The following is a 20,309-nucleotide window of genomic DNA, read 5'->3' on the forward strand; positions in this document are numbered from 1 at the left end:
ATATGGTGCTCCAGCTTTCTCCTTCGGCAGCTGTGACCATGCCTGCAGTCTAACTTAGGTGGAGTAGACGAAAGGGAGACATACTCCATTCCCCACTGCCTTGACTTAAAAATAGTACGAGTATATGGACTTATTTGGGGCTTGATTCCTTTCCCAGTAAACACAATTCCAAATACTGTCTTCAGCTAGATTAGCATTCCTAATATTTTCACTGCCACCACTCATTCCTCTTTTTCTGCTTTCTGCTTCTGCATTCTCATGCTTTATGTTTCTACCTCTGTTCTTCACCACTAGTTCTGGCAACACCAGTTATAAGCACTAATAAGCTTGCCCAAGCTTATTAACATGTATTTCTGTGCGTGATTCATTGTTGAAAACTAACAGCTGGATATCAGGTCTGATGTTATGTTGCTCCACAGAATCTGGGCAGGAGGCCATTTTAATATGGATGATACAAACTCACAGTTCTTTCATGCATGGCAGCTTCCCTCAATGGCATTCATTGATATTTTTGCATTTGCCTTGTGTCAATGAATGACAAAACCATTCTGAATATTGCTGAGCTGCTCTCTGAGTTGTACATTAGATCTTGTGTTCCATGGTTTTAACAGTTTTCTTTTTTTCCCTTTTTTTTTCCCTCCTTTAGACCATTTCACGTGGAGCCCACAAACATAGTCAGTGAGAATGACGACATGCAAAGAGTCACTGATGAAGCTTCAGCAATGAATAAGCGGATTCATTACTATAGCAGGCTCACATCCCCTGCAGACAGGGCATTGGTAAGGCAAAGACAGGGCCTCATTAACTGGGTGGCCACTGGCATGTTGGGTCTTACCTGGATTTATATATGCAGCAGAAATAAAAATTGGGGGGAAATTGTTCTGCAGCTTGCTTTGAATCAAGTATCTAGTAATTGAGTGCCTTAGAAAGGTTTTATCACAAGCTGTGATTTACTCCTTGTGCAATGCCTTCACCATTAAAAGAAAATATACAAACAGCATGAATTTTTTAACAGTGATCCAGACTGCCCAGATTTCTCCCACCATTTTATCTTCTTTTATCTTTTATAGGATTGAAGCAGTGGTCAGCTGCAGTAATTGAACTGTTGAGCTAGCATAATCTGTTCATAGTGTGTTAACAGACATTTTGCCGAAGAAAAATGCATTTTTCTAGCTATCTAGCTAGAAAATCTGTCAACTGTTTGTTCTCTTCCCCTAGGAAGAGAATTAGCATAGTACAACCTTTTTTTTCCTTTCTTTTTTTAAAATGTAATTTCCTGGAAACCTTTTGTGACTTAAAATGGTTGACATGCTGTGTTTGGGATAATTAGTTATATCAGTGTTACTAATAAGTCTTTTTTTTTTTTTTAATGTATTTATTAGATTGCTCCTGATCATGTACTCCCAGCTCCTGATGAAATCTACGTGTATAGTCCCTTAGGAACTGCTTTTAAAGTTGACAGTTGCACAGATGGCTATGGTAAAAACTCCAGTCTAGTGACAATGTATGTTAAACATCTTGCCATATAATAGCTGCAAAATGCATTATTATTGAATGTACTGTGTTAACAACATAAATGTTGTTAACTGAGAAGATGATATGAAGTAAGAATGGTTCTTAAAATATTCACTGAATTTTTTTTTTATAGATTTATGATATGGAATACAATGATGGGTACATCCATATTAAGTATCCCATGGGGAATAAAACAGGTAAACTATGAAAAATGTATGCATATGAAAATGTTTGTGGTAACATGGTTTACTCTTCGTTTTTTTGCAGTGTATTCATAAATAAAATATTTCTCCCTCTTAACAGGCAGGCTTCACTTCTGGAATTATTCTCATCTTACTCATGGGCATTTTGACTCTTTATTGCTGTTACAGAGTTGTGAAATCACGGCAAATGATACGTAAGAAATCTAAAGCTTAATTTGCATTTCATGCAAATACTTTAAGTGTGCAATACCAATATGTACTAGATTCTCTTTGTGTGTGTCTTTACTATATGTTAGACCTAACCTGCAAATAAAAGCTGTTCTTTGAATATCTCTCTGTTTTTGTAGTCTGTGTCTAAGCTCTGTGTGCTAAATGACTGTCTTTCCTTACTAGATATTCCTTCAGTTGCTTGGGACCTAAGAATTATAACCAAACACAAACTCTTATCAAGCAGGGTTTCAGATGTTCACTTACTAAGTTTCTGGGGACTTGGGGAGTTAGAGGCATCTTTTCCATAAGCACTGTCCAGTTCTCTATATGTCTGATCTACTTGCACAGTGGAACAGCATGGGCTGTAGCTGTGTCCCCTTGTGTTGTATGCCCATATTATCCTAATATTTGTGTGTATTCTGTGTTGAAAGCACTCTAAGTACAGTCAGAGGCTGAAGCAGTCACTGACAGTGACTCTAATTAGAATGTACTTTCATTGTTCAAAACTCATGTTGCTGCTCTGCTTTGGTTGGTGCTTTGTGCATAAACTAACCTCTCACTTGCTCAAAAAAAGGCCATTAAAGCATTTGTCAGTTTGTGACTGAACTAATTTCAGGACATTGTTGAGGAATAGTTCATAGTAGTCTGGCCTGCTTTGCCATAACTCCTGCAAAAGGCTTTAGCTGCAAATTCATGGTGGCATTTTTGCCATATCTTTTTCAGTGGTTCTGAGAATATTCAAAAGTAGTAGTATGGCCACAATAAAAGTGTCTACTTTAGGCTTCTTCATTCAAACACTTAATGAGTGCTGTGTTTTAAAATTACTGGCAATCTTCTTAGTCCTTGAAAGCACTGTGAAGGTGTATCAGAATATTCTAAAAAATCCCCACATTTTGTCATGGATAGTTCTGCTGACTCTAATGTAACATTTTGTTTAGTTATATTTTTTGTTTTTGTATCTTTTTCAGCTTTAGCAGATACCTCAAACTGGGAATTCCCAGATGTTTGCAAGTATTACTTTGGATCCTTTGGTCAATGGTCAAGCCTCTTATTTTCTATGGTATCGCTTGTTGGAGCCATGGTTGTTTATTGGGTACTTATGTCCAACTTTTTGTTCAACACAGGGAAATTTATATACAGTAAGTATATACTTTTGGTTAAGCTTTACAGCAATCATTTGTAAATATCAAGATTGCCTTATACTGAAAAAGGATTGTCCATTTTAAGTAATCTTGATTTTCCTGCTACATTGTGTGAAATATCAATTGATAATAAGTGTCAAAAAAATAAGTGGCAAAATGTGTGATGTTACTGGTAAAGCCTTGTGTGTTTTAAAAGCCACTTTTTCATTTTCTCAAAGTAGTTTTTTGCTATAGTTTAAATAACCTAAACCTAGCTGCTTGATTCCACTCTATCTTCACTCCCTCTTTGTTTGCATGGGTGTATCTTTTTGAACAGCCATATAACGGGCTAGATTGTTGAAATTATTCAGGATAATGAAAAAAATACAGTTTCATTGTATATTTCCACAAACACACTTAAAGTATTGCCGTATAGGAAGTTTTTGCAAGTGTCCATGAGGAAGCAATGAACTGTATCACAGTAAAAATTATCTTAGTGTGGCATTACTACAAAAGAAAGCACACTGGGTTTTTATACACTGGTACATGCACAGGCACATGAGCATTCGTGTGTGTAATCAATGTAGAGTTGTGGGAATGGGTGATGGATTTGAGAGCTTTGGAAATCTGATTCATAGTGTTGAGTAGGTTGACTAAGATTTAAAGTATTCTGTTTTGTAGATTATCTCTGGGGCAAATAACAGAAATTTAAGCCTATTGAAAATTAGAATTTGCACCATCCCTATAGGGCATACTTTACTATACTGATTAATGACTGATGAATTTGGTGTTACATTTTAGACTTTGTGTTTTTTTTAATAAGATTAACACTTGAATCTTAAATTATTATAAATGAATGCCAATTCTAATAAGCTAAATTCTAAATGGTGAAAAAATCTTATTTTCTAGGGAAAAAAATCCTGCTTTTTCATGGGACTGGCATGTTATTTTATGCCTTACCTGTATTTGTTTGGAGTTCTTATTTAAGTTATTTGATCTGAGATAACAATCTCTGACTTCTTGTCCTGACTTTCATAATTAATTACTTAATTAATTAATTAACCTTAATTACTAGGTAATAAAATGTGTAATAGGATGTAGGTTTGACGCAATGGCATCTTACGGCCATGTGTTTCTAAGTATTCTAAGCAGGCTACTGTGTTTAATTCTAATACATTCAGATGACTTCTTAAAACATCTGCACATGCAATTTAGGTGGGGAAAAATTGATTTTCTGCAGGAGGATGGTCTAGAAATCTACAGAAAGAATGCAACAATTGTTAGCTGACTGCAATATCATGTCTTTTCTTTAACAGGATGTTGCATGGTCAGTTTTTGTTTTATGGGAAAAACAAAGTCCACAAATGCAATTGCTAGTCCTAAACTGCTTTTTAAATATAGAGGAAACAGAAGTTGACATCTATAACAAATTTGAAAGTGGTTTAATTCTATAAGAGCTATTAATTTTGATGGCTTCTCACTAGATACTTTTTAAAATTAGGAACACAAAACAGTGATTTTAGTTAAATCTTCTGACTGTTGTGTGTTCTGAACTAGTAGAAGCAAGTATGAGAAACTTATTTGTGATTCAGGATGTCATAAATCAAAATAAAGAAAGAAGAAACAGTTTTCTTCCCACAAGGCTTCTTGCTTTCTTTATGAGAAACAAGCTGTTTTGAATTGCATTTAAAAAATCTGAAGCCAACTGCCTCTGTTGATTTTCTGTGCGCATAACACACCCACATGCAACAGAAGTAAAATTAACCACTGACACTCTAATTAAAGCTGATGGAGCATTTTCTCTGTGTGTATATATACATAATACATAAATATAATGAAATTGCTTTCCAATACCCTTGTAAAGGTGAGGCTGCAGAAACTTGGAAATAACTGGTGTGGTATAGCAGCAAAGTAGCACAGGAGTGTCCTGGAAATAAAACAGTACTAGAGATGCCTGTACGACAGTAAGGCTTAAACCTTTTTCCAGAGTTTCCCATGGAAACAAGGAAAAGGCATCCCTCAGAGCCTCTTCTGAAAAAGAAAATATTAGAAATTAAGTAATGGAAGCTTTTTCTGTGTAATACTGTCTGGACTAGGGGTATGTTTGCATGCCATTTTTTTCTGTCCCAAAGAGGCTGGATTTAAGGTGCATTTACTCACTGACCTACTGTTCAACACTACCAACTTAGTAGCTGGAAGAAGTGGAGGTGTGCTTGTGGAACACAAATCCTGGGAGTAGGGAGTCTTGGGAAATTTATAAATGGACAGTGCTTCTGAGAAGAAAATAGTACTGTGTATTATTTTCAGAGCTACTTTAGAACACTTCTACAATAGTTCAAAAATTTTCACTTGGGTCTGGAGGGAGTGCAAGCTGCTGTGTTGTGCCTCTGATGTAATTTTTCAAAATATTTTCTTACTTAATTTTAGTCAAATCAACAGATGAAAGCATAATATCGGGTGTGGGACATTGATTGTGAGATCTTCTTCTTTGCAGACTTCGTTCATGACATTAATGTAACAGATATTGTTCCTGGCACCAATGGAAGTAACAAAGGTAAGAAGCAATTATAATGTTGTGTTTCCAGTTTTGGGGTGGAAGTTTAAAGGCAAATCATCATGTTTCAATACCTAACCACATTTCAGTTATAAAGTATATATAATGAGTTGTAACTATGTATTTCTTCAAAAACTTTAAAAATTTTCTATCTGGAATTTGTACTTCCACAAATAACCACACGCTTGGAGATCTGAATAACTGGGGAAGTAAAAAATAAGTAAAAAAAGTGGAGATGAGAATAAGTATAAAAAAGCCAGTTACAAGTTTCTGTATGCCCAAGATACATCCTCGTTAAAAGCCTGACTGTTAACTTTTTAAAAGTCGTTGCACAATGAGGAATTGCCTTAAGGAATTTTAACTTTCACACCCTAAATCTGAGGCGCCTTAGTTCTGTTTACTGTTTAAAATCTTGGCTGGGGCAGCAAGTTCTGCAGCAAGATTTTTTTTTTACAAAACTTGTGTAAGAACAGCTTTTCCGATGCTGAGTGCAAAAAAGAAACAAGTGTCAGGCTACTTGAGCCTCTGTGCTTTTTGGAGAGTCTGAAATTTGCACAACTAAGGGAAGAGCAATCGAGTATGAACATAGATCCGTTCCAAGTTCTCAAGTAGGCAGAATAATGTAGAATGAAGACAAAAGCAAAGCAAGGCAGGCATTGTCAACCCCTGAATAATTTCTGCCTCTGTGATAGTGACTGAATCCATACTGCTTTCTTAGGAAGCAGAAAGCCTTCTCTATCCTGAGTGCATGAGGAATGGGGAAACATACCACTACCAGTTGGGCAGCTGTGTGTAACACTAGCTGCATCTGTGTTTCTGGAGAACAGATGTTGGAGTCAGGCAAAAAAGTTGAGAAATAGTTCTGAAAACCAGTTGATTTGCATTTGAGCTAGTGTTGAATCCTGCTCCTCTAGCAGTTCTTGCCAGCTAGGCACCGATTTGTGCTCTCTCCTGCTTCTGCTGTTCTCTCCCATGCCTAGGCAGCAGGGGTTATAGCTTGGAGGCAAAGTAGACAATTCTACACTATCCTCCACTAACTAGAAGATGTAAAGCAGCTGCTACACAAAATTAAGGTCTGCCAGATGTTCAAGTGACTCTTGACAGGACATTCAGGGCTACTAAGGAGATCAGTAAGAACAAAAGCATTTTTCAAGGTTTGTGAAACAATCCTCTTTTAAGCAAGAAATTTGTCAAAATGCTTTTATGCTTTTATTTTTTTGACAGAATGGGAATGCAGACAGTTTAGGATAGTATCTATCGAGTATTGTGGGATGCCAAGAGATTTTAAATATGACATTAGGAGAACATTGAGTGTGCAGAGACAGATTAGGATGCTAAATATGGAGCCAGATGCAGGGCAGCATTGCTATGCCTTGATTCCAGCTGGTGCACATAGGCACTGAACAGCCTTGTCAGCTATGTAACCTTGAAGGATGATCCTGTATCACAACTTGGGCTTCAGGTAAATTATCATCTTTGTTGTGATCAACTGGAAAAACTGTAGCACTGTCAGATTAGAGTGCAAGGTGCCTAGCAGTGGAATCTTAGCAATGAATTCCTGATTAAAAAAACAAGAAGTTAGGAACTGAGATACTGAACATTGCACTTGAGCAATTCTCAGTGGGTAAAACACACCAGCAATTGCGAGATCTTGGCTGTAAATATTCTGTGCAAGTAAAACCCTTTTCATCTGAGGATGTTTTTTCTTTTTGTTTCTTCCAGTCATTTGTCCGAGTGCTGCTAGTGATCATCCACCACAGAACAGGAGTGTGATGTTCTCTTCTGGCAACAGAACAGGTTTTGAACTCTTTGAGGAATGGTGGGACAAATCACAAACAGTACCATTTTACCTGATTGCAGTTCTTCTACCCCTGCTAAATCTGAAGTCTCCATCCTTCTTTGCAAAGTTTAATGTTCTAGGTAGGTAATAAATACAATTAAAGCATTGGTTCATTGTGACTAAAGTGTATAGATGACAGTGAAAACTATCCAGTGAGTAGAATTATAAAATCTTTTTGGTTGGAAAAGTCTGTATGGTTATTAAGTCCAACCATTAACCCAACACTGTCATGTCCACCTCTAACCATGTCTATAAGTGCTATATCTGCCCATTTTTTAATACAGCTAGGGATAGTGACTCAATCATTTCTCTGGACAGCCTGTTCCAGTGCTTGGCAACCCTTTCTGAGAATATTTTCCAAATTGAACATTTAGTGGCATTGCTTGAGGCCGTGTCCTCTCATCCTGTCACTGGCTGCCTGGGAGAAGAGACCAAGCCTCACCTGGCTACACCCTCCTTTCAGGCAGCTGTAGAGAGTGATAAGGTCACCCCTGAGCCTCCTTTTCTGCAGAATAAACACCCACAGCTCTCTCAGCTGCTTCTCACAGCACTGGTGCCCCAGACCCTTCATTAGCTTCATTTCCTTTCCCTAGACACTTCCAGCATCTCAATGTCCTTTTCTTGAGGAGCCCGAAACTGGCAGTATTTGTGTCACAGGAGCAGCCTCATCAGAGCTGAGTAGAGAGGAACAATCCCTGCCCTGCTCCTGCTGGCTCCACTGTTGCTGATCCAGGCCAGGATGCCATTGGCCTTCTTGGCCACCTATCAGCACATTGTCAGCCCATGTTCAGCTGCTGTCAACCAGCATCTCCAGGTCCTTTTCCATTAGGCAGCTTTCCAGCCACTGTTCCAGTATTTTGCTGGCAGCCCATATTGTGCCTTGAAGTGGGTTGTCACTTGGCTTATTAACCTGACAGGCTTTGTGTTCTGCTTTGCTTGAATCTTACAGGTAATAGGGAGTTCATTTTTCTTTCTTTTTCTTGCTTGATAATCCAGTGAAGCAGATTCTATTGCATCTACAAGAGATCTTCTCAAATGGTTCTATGCATACTACTGTGCAGCATTTCATACATACATTTGGTATAGTCAGGCATACTCTTCCTCCTCTGCTAAACATTTCAAACCAGAAGTTGCTTCTGATCTGAAGTAATTTTCTGCCAATCAGGTGATAAATTAATCACAGCATCAGTCAGTCACTATGACCCGCTGCTGTTCTTTGTCCCAACTTCCAATACTGTGGACTTCTCGGCTGCAGAGGAAGCAATTGTGACTTCCTGCTTCCATGTCTTGAGGTAGAAGGCCAAGATGGGTGAGGCTGGTAAAGTGACTAAAGCTGTGCATGACAGGTGGAGCTGGTCACAGTTCAGGGAGTAGAAGAGATCTGAGCGATAATGCTGAAGCTCACAATTAAGAGAAAGAGAAAACTAGATGGGGATCAGAGGTCGAAAAAGTTGGAAATGCATTTTAAAGGAGGTAGAGGACAGGGATTTGAAGGTCTAGTTTGTTCAGTGGTGGCACTTTATCAGAGCTTGGATCTGCTCTTGCTGAAACTTCTAAATGAATGTACCACGCAGGAATTTGGGTACTTGATACTGCTTCTGTGCAATAGGTGAGGGTTTTATGTAGGTAGATATAACATTAGAAATTAAAAAACCAGAATGTTAAATACTCATCACATCAGTAGATTATTAATTATTATTATTACTTCAGTAAATTATTAATTCAGAAGTTGTTCAAAATTGCCTTAATTTTTGTAAACCCTGAAGTTTATAGGACAAGAAAAAATGAAAGGCAATTTTGAGATGCTGAAATTTATCTCAGTAAAGTTTTGCTTATCTTGATACCCATGGAATATTCTAAACTGTTAAAACTCTGGGTTTTTGTCTTTGTTTACTTACAGCCTGTTCTCTGCTCACTAGCAGCCTTATTGGCCATGAGGTTCATTGCAGTAGCCTTAATTATTGTTGTTCAGTTTCCTTCAATTTTTAGTTACTATTAGTAACTATTATTATTTAGTTACTGCTCTGCTTTTGTCTCTTTCAAATGGTTTGACACAAGACTGTATACCCTTCATCCCACAGGTATACACAGCAAGCATTATACCCGTCTGTGGTCTCATTTGTTGTCCTTTAGTTGTGCAGAGGCTGGAGGCCTCTGAACCAATAAGATGGAATGCAAATCCAATATTATAATAAAGATTATCCAAAATTACAATTAACACAAGGTTTTAGTCAGTAGTAGTTGAAATGTCCTTATCAACTTCTAGCTCCTAGTGTAAAGTTCACAAGTGCAGTAATTTCATTTTCCGTTGAGCTGTTTGGTTCAAAAGATCAGTGACTAGATGGACATTGTAATAGCTGGACTACTGTGATCAATCCTGTCTAAGCTTAGACTGAAATCCTGGCAGTGGAAGCTGGAACTGGTCTGTTAGTGCTTAAAGATCTTCCTACCTGCCCAGCAACAGGGATTACAGGGTAGTTCCTCTGCTGTCACCAGCACCTGGGAAATATTAAACTTGCAGGAAGTTTACACTGTATGCATGTGGATTATTTTTTCTCTCCGACCTATAAGAGAACTGAAGAAAAACTTTAGACCTAGTCTTCCATTAGGAATGAATACCAGCCATAAATGTTTGGCGACTAGTAACTAGATGGATGGAACAGAAATGATACCTTGCATAAATACTTCCTACTATATCATGGTATTTGTTTGGCTCTTGTTTTTTCCAGGTACAGTTTCAGTTGTCTACTTAGTTTTTCTGGTTACAGTAAAGGCTGTTCATCTGGGAATACACTTAGAATTCAACTGGTTTACAGAGAATGAATTTTTTGTACCAGGTAAGATAGTTAAAATGCAGTAGTGAAATATGTATTTGGTGAGTTTAAGATTTTTTTTCTCATTCAGAGACAAATAAAGTGAGGAGGTGCTGTCTGATGTTGCAAGTAGAGAAAAGATCCCTCCAGACAAAGTGTCAAGGAATCCCTTTCCCCATGATGTTCCTTAGTTAAAAGACAGTATCAACAGTGAGGAAGAGGAGGAGTGCCTGTCAGAGGAGTCTTCGACATACATCTTATGACAGAGAGCTTGCCATAGTCCTGTTTCACCTATGTTATTTTAAATTCTGGTTGCACCAGTTTCAGATTGTGCCTGTTTCAGTAGCAATTAAAAATTACAAACTGTAGCCAGGCTTCACTGTTAAGGGTGCTCTAAGTTCCCCACTCATTGTCTTGCTTAAATGAAATAGCTCATTCACCATAATTTCCAAGTACAGTTTGCCTGTGCTTCCTGGTCTATCTCAAGTTTTAGACCATAATCTTAGTAGCTCTTCTCTTTCATACACCCATGAGCTGTTTTTATCCCATCAGTACCCATCAGTATGTGTTTATTTTCTTGAAAGTTGCTTCATGGCTATTTGTTCTTTCCAAATTACTATTACAAATTATTCTGTGAGATGCCGTAGTCATAATCAAGTGGCATTTGGTATTGCTTGGACAGATAGTCTAAAGAGATCAGGTTTTTTTTTTTAATAAACCTCGAATAAGAGGACCAGGATTAGGTTCTAACTGATTTTTTCTCATCCTTTACAATAAGCAGAATTTTAGGACCAGTTAGCTCCAGGGAGCTGTGTCTTGTACATTAGAATAGTATCACTTCCTCTGTTCTTAGAAACAAATGAGAAAAATTAGTTATAATGACACAAATGCCACAGGCCATTGAGAAGTCAATCACCCAGTAGTTTGATAAATTTGGCAAAAACTCCTAATACTGCTAGAAGATAGACAAAGCATGTAGCTAATGCATACAAATACAGCTACAAGAAATTCTGAAACTGTCAGTTTGCTTTTTATTATTGAGATTGAAGTCAGGGATGGAAAACAAGCCCAGAAGTTGAGCCCAGAATTATGTCAGTAGCACATTGTGCTAATTAAGTATTGAAGGTACAGTGAAACTAGCTCTAGGGAAAAACACTTTCAGTTTGGATAAGCCCTCCGTTAGTTGGTTACTTGCCTAACTTCACAGCACTTTAAAGAAGTCTGTTTTAAATATGTTTGCATGGAGTTCTCTGTGGTTTGTTTGTAAGGGTTTGTGAACCTCTGAAGCATGTTGTGCTATACTTCTGGATGCTTCTCAAAAGCTGAGTTATCTTAGGGGTCTCTAATTCCTGTTAGCACTCTAAAGAGTGAATACATTCTTAGGTAATACTATGTGATACTTTAATGGTATTATGCATTGGTGAAGATGCTTCATAATACCATTTGCAGCCCTTCCAGAACCACCATCTTGTGAACATCTTTTGAGTATTAAAAAAAGCTGAACAATGCTATTCCCATGGAGACAAATTTTTTTCATACATGCTGTAAAGCATGAAAAGAAATTGCTCTGCCTTTCTTTATGCCCTGGCTTGTAAGCAGATACAAGCAGATACTCCTAAATATCTACAGATGAACTTTTTCTTCTGGCAGCACAAGTGACTTCTTAATAACTAAAAGTGCTCACAGGGTAAATGATGATTCCTTCCCTCCATCTACCTCTTCAGGAACCCATTAGTATACAACCTCACTACTGTCAATTCCAATTTTACAAATTATTTCCAGTTTAACTATTGAGGAGCAGAAAGACACAGACTGCCACAGACTTTGTATGAGTCAATTTTAAATTAACCTAGTAATCACTGGTGGTTACAAGCCTTGCTGGAGACTGTATTCTATACTATCTACTGTCTTCATGCATTTTGTACTTCCTTATTAAATATCTGCATTGGCTATGGTCAAGGAAGAGATAGATAGTCCCATTTCAAGGCGGAAGTTCATGAGTTTGCCAGTACCCTCTTGAGCACTGTGTGTCATCTGCATTTTGGCATTGCTTGTTCCAAAGAAGTAATTTTAAAATACTTTCTTTTTTCTTCATTTAGAGTTTAGATTTCTGTTCCCTCAGCTCACAGGGATTCTAACACTTGCCTTCTTCATCCACAATTGTGTCATCACACTTCTTCAGAATAACAGGAATCAAGAAAACAATGTAAGTAACTTCACAAGACTGTGCTCATTTATTTCTAGATTTCCAGACAACAGTAATTTTTTCCTGTGATTTTATAAGAAGAAAGTTACACATTCTTTTCCTTGCTATGAGAGAATGACAGATAAATTACAAATTTGTTTACATAAAACCCCTGAGGTATGCCCCCAACTTACTTTTGGTCAAGCTGGTATTAAACAGCCAAATTGCACACAAGAGGCACATGACATGACAATATTGTAGGACTCAATGAAAGCTGACCAATTTTAGATTGAAAAATGGTGGAAAATGTTTGGTACAGGACTGATTTTAGCAGAATCCTGAACAGTAGTTTTGGTGTCTAGGTAGTACCTTTTTTCAGAGTTCCTTCAATAGTTTTATCTCACAATTCTAGTCAAAGTCCATAGAGAAACTTGGCACAATTTAGGAAATCCTGCAAATTGAAGGCTAGATCAGGAGGCTTTGTGATATACAGTCTTTGGACTGGTGCTTTGCCCTTGAAAAAGTTAAGTGCTGCTTCTCCAGATGGAACTGCATTCTTTTTTTAGATCTTTCCATTATCAAATACCACATGGAGTAAACACAATACACAGAGTCTGAGAGTAACTTTTACTCTAAATATTTTTATTATTTTGTCTTTTCCTCCCTACTTCCAAGGATTTTTGTCTAGCTTCATTAAAATGATAGCTATAAATAAAAAATTCTTAAAATACTAGCTGAATGAAAATCATAGAATCCCAGAATGCTTGAAGTTGTAAGGAACCTCTGGAGGTCATCTTATCCCCCTACTTGATGTGTGCCACTAGGAGCCAGATACCTATACAACACATCATATACAATATATAAGATTTGATTATTTGACAGTGAAGTGCAGATTATGTCCCAATGCAATGAGATGGCCTCTTAGGCTTTAGAATTCTGCATAGTTACTTCCTTGTACCTGTGAATCAAAATCAGCTTGTGAATGACCATATCTGCAAAGGAGTAATGAATTTTCCTCCAGGAAGCCTCTGGGGGTTTACAGGGCTTCTCAGAAATTGGTTTAACAGCTGGGGTTCTGGACAAAGAAAGCTAAGTAAGCTTTTTCTCAATTCCCTTAAGAAAATCTTAAGATGTGGATGAGGGCAAGGTTTTTCTTTAGCTGTGGCTTTCAAATTCTAAAGACTAGATCTCCAGCAATCAGCTCTGTATGCAGAGGAGGCTTAATACCCTCATTCCATCTTCAAGGTTTTCCTGTGTGTTTTCCCCCTCCATTTACATCAGAGCAAGCAAACAGATGCAAAAACCAGCACCTGGAGTGTTCTCTAGCTTGCTTTTCCTGTGTGAAGGAGGAAGAAACGGGTGCCTGCATTTGAATCAGCTTTTCTAATACCCTTCCTGGAGCTTAAGTTGAATTTCCAAGTCAGCCCTAGCATGGATCTCAAGCCCTTGACAAAACTCAGCATTCCAGAAAAATGTTCAAATTGCTCAGAAAGGACACCTCTGAAGTATGGCAGGAAAGATTTTTAATGGGAAAACAAATTTCTGTGTAGTTCTTGTAGTAGCTTTATTTGGCTGGAGATTTATTTTCCTTTTGTAGCTGTACGAGGCATTCACTTAGGTCTCAAAAGTGCTTTGCAAATGTTAATGTTTTTTGATTATGTCACTAAGCTGCTGGGCTAAGTGGGAGATTTCCATATGTGTAGGGGTCTGTCATAAGTCATGGGGATTTTTTCCTATATATTTACAAGATGCTTTCTTCTCTCAGTATCTGATGAGCTGATGCTGATATAACTCCATGGATAAAAACTTCACTGTTTTATTTATCGACCTGTTAACAAGTCACTTCCATCACTGTTCTGTGAAAAGGCATAGAACTTGGCAAGCTGGATAAGCACTGTTTTAGTCTTGAACAAAACTTGCTGAAACTAGTGGTCTTAGAACAACTCTTTGGGGAGGTGGAAAAAAGTAAGACAAACAATAACATTCCTCTTATGGAGTCAGAAATTCAAAACAATAGCAGCTTCCATTCTAGTCACAGGCGTGCATCACAGCCCAAAGCTAAAACACACATGGGGGAGGATTGTTCTGGCTGCTATTCCCGTACAGCGGTGTGGGTGTGAGAAGAGCAGTGCACCAGTGCAAGCCACATGTCAGCAGCACAGCCTGGAGAAGCCGTGTGAGCAGGTTTTTAGTCTGCAGTTCAGAATTGAGCTTCCTGGTCCCATCTCCCACTGCTGCCGCCTCCTTGTATTTATCAGCGTAAGTTTTTGTACAGGGCTCAATCAAATGGTTTGAAAACAAATTGTGTAGGAAACTAACCCGGCCATAAAATGGAGTTTAGCTGTGGGTTTTGGTTGGTTGGTTTTTTCCTGATTCATGTCTGTGATCAGTTTCCCTGAGCAGCAGCACAGATACTACGCAAGCCCACCATGATGTACAGGCATGAGTACGCTAGTGCTGTCTCTTAACAGTTGTTTGTGGATGTTCCTGGGAGAAAGGCTGTGAGTGGGGAGATGTTTTTTGTCTAGGTATTAACTGCAGAAAGCATGGAGCTCTAAATGGTACTTACTTTCTGCAGTATTGGAGCACTTTATTCCCTGTAAACAGAATGAGCTTCTATGGATGGTGCCATACCGTTGGTTTCTCTTTCCACAAAAATTATGTACAGCATCATCCGTCTTGGTGAACTGCTTTCTTTTTGCCAACCAATTAAATGTTACCACTTGTCCTGGATGCATGAACAGATGAAGTCTGTTTTTATGATATAGATCAAACTCCTGTTGAGATATTGCAGAGACAGCATCTCTCTTGAGAAGAGACTAATCTGAAATGGGATGATCGAAAGGTATTTCAAATGTGGTAATCATTAATAAGTGCTGATACAGGTTTCTCCATCCAAGAAGCAACTCCACAAACTATCTTTCCCAGGTACTGAGGAGGAAGTGAACTGTTTCCCCTATGGCATTCAGTAGGTAAATAAAGGCCTGGAAGTAATCTGTTCTTTACAGTGCCACGTAAGAAATGTCCACAGAGCCACAGAGCCTTCTCTGTGCCATGTCAAATCCCATGCTGCAGGTCTGGCCAGCACCTGAGTACTGACTGTGGGTGTGGTACAAAGACTTGTACTTTCAGGGTTGTCTTTGTCAGCTCCACCTGATTTATTAGACTCATCTTTTTGTTAGGAGGGTGATATCTTTCTTTGTTCTACTGCTGCTGCCAGCCTAGATCATCCAATTTTCTCTTCTTCCAGGGGCACTTCTAACACTTTGTTCTTGGATCTGACTAGGAGAGCTCCTAGTAATTGCAGTAATTGCAGCTAACATACGTCCCCAAGCTCTGTCTGAAAATTTGCCTGTTACTTCAGATGTATTTTACAAGGGCTTCTCAGGTGTCAGGCTGTGATCCTTACGGACTGTGACCTGCATATTACCTTAGATACTTACTTTGAGACTTCCACCATGATTCTACAAATACTTCCTACTTCTAACATCGTTTTTTCTACAAGTTTGGTTCTTAAACTGTGGCAGTAAGAATTGCTGTGTTCTTATGCTTAGGCAGCTTTCACAACAACAATGTCCATTTTGAATGTAAATGCCTCAAGTATCAAATTTAAAATAAAAAACGTGTAGTTATTGCTCTTACTTAAAATTGCCCTTCTATCTTTCCCCATGTGTCCTTTGATTTTGTCTGGAATTATGCCGTCTAAAACAGTACTATCAACGTCTTTAGGGAGTGAGCCCAGGTCTCTTGAGGAATAATGAACATTAATCAGAAGATATTCCTGTTATGTAAACACATGTTGTACAAAGATAGCCATCTTATACACAGCAGCATGTGTTTGGAAGGGAGATGATGTGTGTTTGGAAGGGAGATGATATATGTTTGAGAGAAAAATAAATCCAGGTTTTCAAGCTGACTATTTCTATTTTAGTAGCTTATTGAAATCAAAATCTGAGTGCTCTTAGTGTGGTGACAGCACATGGAAAAAACAGCCTGTTGTGTTACATGCTATGAGAATTAATTATCAAAATTATCTCAGCACTTAGCTTCAGCGCAGATTAAAAGCATACACCCTTAAGAAATCTAGAAACATGAACTGGTTAGTACTGGTGCTAGTACCTGTTGAAGGTAATGGCACACCACCTATCTACCATTTTTCAGGTCCAAAGGAAACATAAGAATTTTATTTCAGATTTCTTGCCTTCACAACTGCACATGTGACAGCACAAACAGTTTTACAGTTGATTCTAGAACTTCCATGTTCTGTAGTTAGGCAAAGTACAAATAACAACTATGAGTTACTATGTTGTTTTTATGCATTAGGACTACACCTAAAATGCCAGATGTAACGCAGATTTTGGCAGATGATGTGGATTAAGAAGGTCTTGGGTACGTTTTAAAAAATTGTTGAAGTCCTGTCCTCAAGAGATGAGATTCTGTATCTCTTTGCAAAACCACCTTACTGTGTCTCTGAGTACTGCAGTTAATGGAAGTTACTGTAAAAAATACCTGTAAGAAATTTGGCTGCTTATATTTTGTATCCTTAAAATCAGTTTTTAAGGTGGATGGGCACTGGTGCTTTTGAAAATGTAGATGTTATATAAAAACCTTCTCATGTCACAAGGAGAAATTCTGCATGCAATTTAAAGAAAAGGCTACTGCTCAGCTTCTGATGAAAGTTGATAGTCCTTACTCAATGACCAGTATGAGGAGGGTGAAGTCTAGGGAATCATCTTCCTTGAGCACTTAACTAGTCAGCAGGAGGAAGAGATTGGAGCTAGAAATGTACAGCTGTTGGGAGCTTGAAGGCCACCCTGAAATGTGTTCAAAGCACACTGATGCCTTTTTCCCATCAGCCTTTAAGGGGCGAATAATATTCTTCATTAGACAGCAATCTTCTACCCCAAAAACACTGGCAAAATGAATAGGAGATTCCATGTCTTTCACCAAAAACTGGTTTCCATCTGAATTTCTCTCAAACTCATAATCTAACATTTTATACTTTACTTGGTGATTGCCTTACCTTTGGGAGAGCCTGTAGTGGTGTAGGATATGCTTCTTCTGTTAACAAAATAGTGTAAAGAAGCACTTAGGGAAACATTTCTGTGCACAGACGTGAGGAAGCTTTGCTCATGCTCGGTGAGCTGTCAGGAGGTAATAATTATCACCCTGGTCTGGAAACCAGTATAATCCTAATAATTTGTTTCTATGCCTGAGCTAGTAAGACTTGCTTCTCAGTCTTAGGAAAATAGGGTCATGTATTGAAACATTACTAGTAATCCTTTAAGAAGCTGACGATTAGCAGCAGCTGAACAAATGGTTTGCTGTAAGGTGATGAGTGTTTTGTACCATAATATAACCTTATACAGAATTTGTTTACTTAATAACTAGAAACAAATGGTCTCCCTCTTTATTTCCAAAGGAAGGAATTTATGTAGAAGAATAAGTCACCAAGTAGATTGCTGTGAAATCAGTCTGATGTATATGTGGATTCTCTAGTTCCATAAAGTACTTAATTAGTTTTGCCAGTTATTTTCCTGTAATAAATGTGTAATTATTTTTGTGTAGTGGAAAATATTTGCATATATTCTGTATTTTATAACGGTAGCCAAAATTTTCAGAACAGAACATTGAAGTTTAGGTTTAAATCCATACTTAAGTGTATGTAGTGTACTTAAGTGTGAATTTATCACCCTAGCTTCAACACTCTTTCCCTAAAACCTTTGATTAAATTCCTTTTTACTGTCTGCAGTTGGGTAGGGTGATGTCTTTGACTGCAAGATTTTATTCATGACAAGAAATATAACAGGGCATTGCTGGGCTTTTTGTCTTAGACAGGTATATTTGTGTCCTGAGGGTCTTAATAGGCATAGGTGAATGTAAGAAAGTAGAAGGGATTGTCTGTTTGTTTTAATAACTAGTGTATGTTTTTGCATCAGGAATAACATGCTACATCTCTTGGCATGTCTCTTTCGTGGTGCCTTTTTATACGCTGAGAGATAAATAATACTTGTCTGATACCACTTTGGAGTATCTCCTTGCAGCTTTCTGATCTGATCAGAACCTCCATTAAAGTAGTAGGAAGTAAAAATAAAAATGTACAAGTGATAGTAGTAAATATAAAGAAGTAATGTATATAAAAGTACCAGTAATACATGAAATAGAAATCTTCTTACAAGGTTTTTATTTCATCTGGTTTTGTGTGTAAGTGCTGGCTGGCAAAAATAAAATCTTGTTTTTCCTCAGGTGAGAGACCTCTCTATTGCATACTTCCTGGTTGGACTAACATATCTCTATGTTGGAGTGATAATTTTTGCATCTTTTCCTTCTCCACCATTATCCAAAGAATGTATTGAACAGGTGAGATATTTTACTGCAGTATGTATTTCACGGAATCACAAAATGGATTTTTTGGTGGAGACCACATTGGATCTTCTGGTCCAATCTCCCTGCTCAAGCAGGGCCATCCCAGAGCATATGGCATAGGATTGCATCCAGATGGTTCTGGAATATCTTCAGTGAGGGAGACTCCAGAACCTCTGTGGACAATCTGTTCCAGTGCACAGTCACTCACGCTGTAAAGAATTTCTTCTTCATGTTCAGCTGGAACTTTCTGTGCATCAGTTTCTGCCCATTGCCTCTTGTCCTGTTGCTTGGCACCACCAAGAAGAGCCAGGTCCATCCTCTTGACACCCTCCCTTTAGATACCTGTATACATTGATGAGGTGCAACAGGAACAGGCCCAGCTCTCTCAGCCTTTCCTTGTAAGAGAGATGCTCTAGGTCCTTGATCATCTCTGTAGCCCTGAGCTGGACCCACTGTAGGAGCTCCATGTCTTTGTTGTACTGAGGAGCCCAGAACCAGACACAGCGCTCCAGATGTGTCTCGCCAGGGCTGAGTAGAGGGGCAGAATCACCTACCTTGACCTGCTCTTCCTAATACTAGCCAAGATACCATATTTGTCCGTAACCTTTTAATAAATATGCAATAAAAAACCCCCAGCTACTGCTTCTTGCTTCATGATTCATCCTGGCAGGCACATCTGCATTTGACTGTTGTCAGTTGGTGGGACACATTGTGGGCAGTACCACAAACAGATGAATAATGCTTGTGTTCTCTCATTTATATTCAAAAATGGTTCTGAGTATTTTGGTGAAAAACAAATATCTAATAAATACTCTGTGAAAGTGATGAAGAAGGACCGAAATGAAAAAGTGAACAATTGAGCTTTTAATTTCTTTAGCGTCTTTAATTCTGAGAAGTGTATGCAGTGACTCATTAGGATTCCAGAGGAAATAGAATGTGAAAGCAAGCTTGTTTCCAGAGCAGTCCTCACTGCAATTACATTTGAAGTCTAACAGTCTGGAGCCTGATACTCTGGTGAACCTTGTCAGCAGAGTTCTTTGGATATTAGCACCACATGAAACATCCTGTAAAGGCTAAAAACTCTTTTCTGCTTATAGGCAAAGCTGATTTCCACAGTCTAAATTGCTTCAGAGATAGCAGTTATCAATGGGGGATGCATTTTATATGTTCTATATGTTCTATGGCTCTGGCATAATATTAGCAATAAGGCAGCATTTAAAGGCTTCCTCTGACTGTGGATTAGTTAGAACTGGTACCACTCTTAATCCATGAAATGATTTTTTTTAACCACCTGAGATAATTCCACGGGATGAAATCCAAAGTTAAATAACAGAAAATGAGTGATTTTTTTCCCATTTTCTGTAGTTATCTTGGGTATTTATGAAGCCATTCACATATTTCTATGATATTTAAGTCTTATAATACCTTTTCAGAAGTTCCCGCTAGTACTGTACGGTCCCTTCCTCATTTGTATGTAATGCAGTTTTATCACTAAATAACTG

The 20,309-nt window shown here is 38.1% G+C and overlaps 1 protein-coding gene across 5 annotated transcripts in view; it reads left to right on the forward strand.

The window, feature by feature from the left end:
* SLC38A9 (solute carrier family 38 member 9) overlaps positions 1-20,309 on the forward strand; it is a 46,202-nt gene that overhangs the window by 13,787 nt on the left and 12,106 nt on the right. For 4 of the 5 annotated variants that reach the window (XM_056513504.1, XM_056513503.1, XM_056513501.1 and 1 more), the window contains 10 exons: positions 647-779; positions 1,383-1,504; positions 1,649-1,712; positions 1,819-1,912; positions 2,897-3,067; positions 5,544-5,603; positions 7,326-7,523; positions 10,173-10,280; positions 12,356-12,462; positions 18,688-18,801. In XM_056513504.1, coding sequence (XP_056369479.1) covers positions 647-779; positions 1,383-1,504; positions 1,649-1,712; positions 1,819-1,912; positions 2,897-3,067; positions 5,544-5,603; positions 7,326-7,523; positions 10,173-10,280; positions 12,356-12,462; positions 18,688-18,801 — 1,171 coding nt within the window. Of the gene's footprint in view, positions 1-646; positions 780-1,382; positions 1,505-1,648; positions 1,713-1,818; positions 1,913-2,896; positions 3,068-5,543; positions 5,604-7,325; positions 7,524-10,172; positions 10,281-12,355; positions 12,463-18,687; positions 18,802-20,309 lie in introns of those variants that run through there. The other variant, XM_056513506.1, reaches the window with a different exon arrangement.

This window comes from Oenanthe melanoleuca, chromosome Z (genome assembly GCF_029582105.1).
Source record: "Oenanthe melanoleuca isolate GR-GAL-2019-014 chromosome Z, OMel1.0, whole genome shotgun sequence".
NCBI lineage: Eukaryota > Metazoa > Chordata > Aves > Passeriformes > Muscicapidae > Oenanthe > Oenanthe melanoleuca.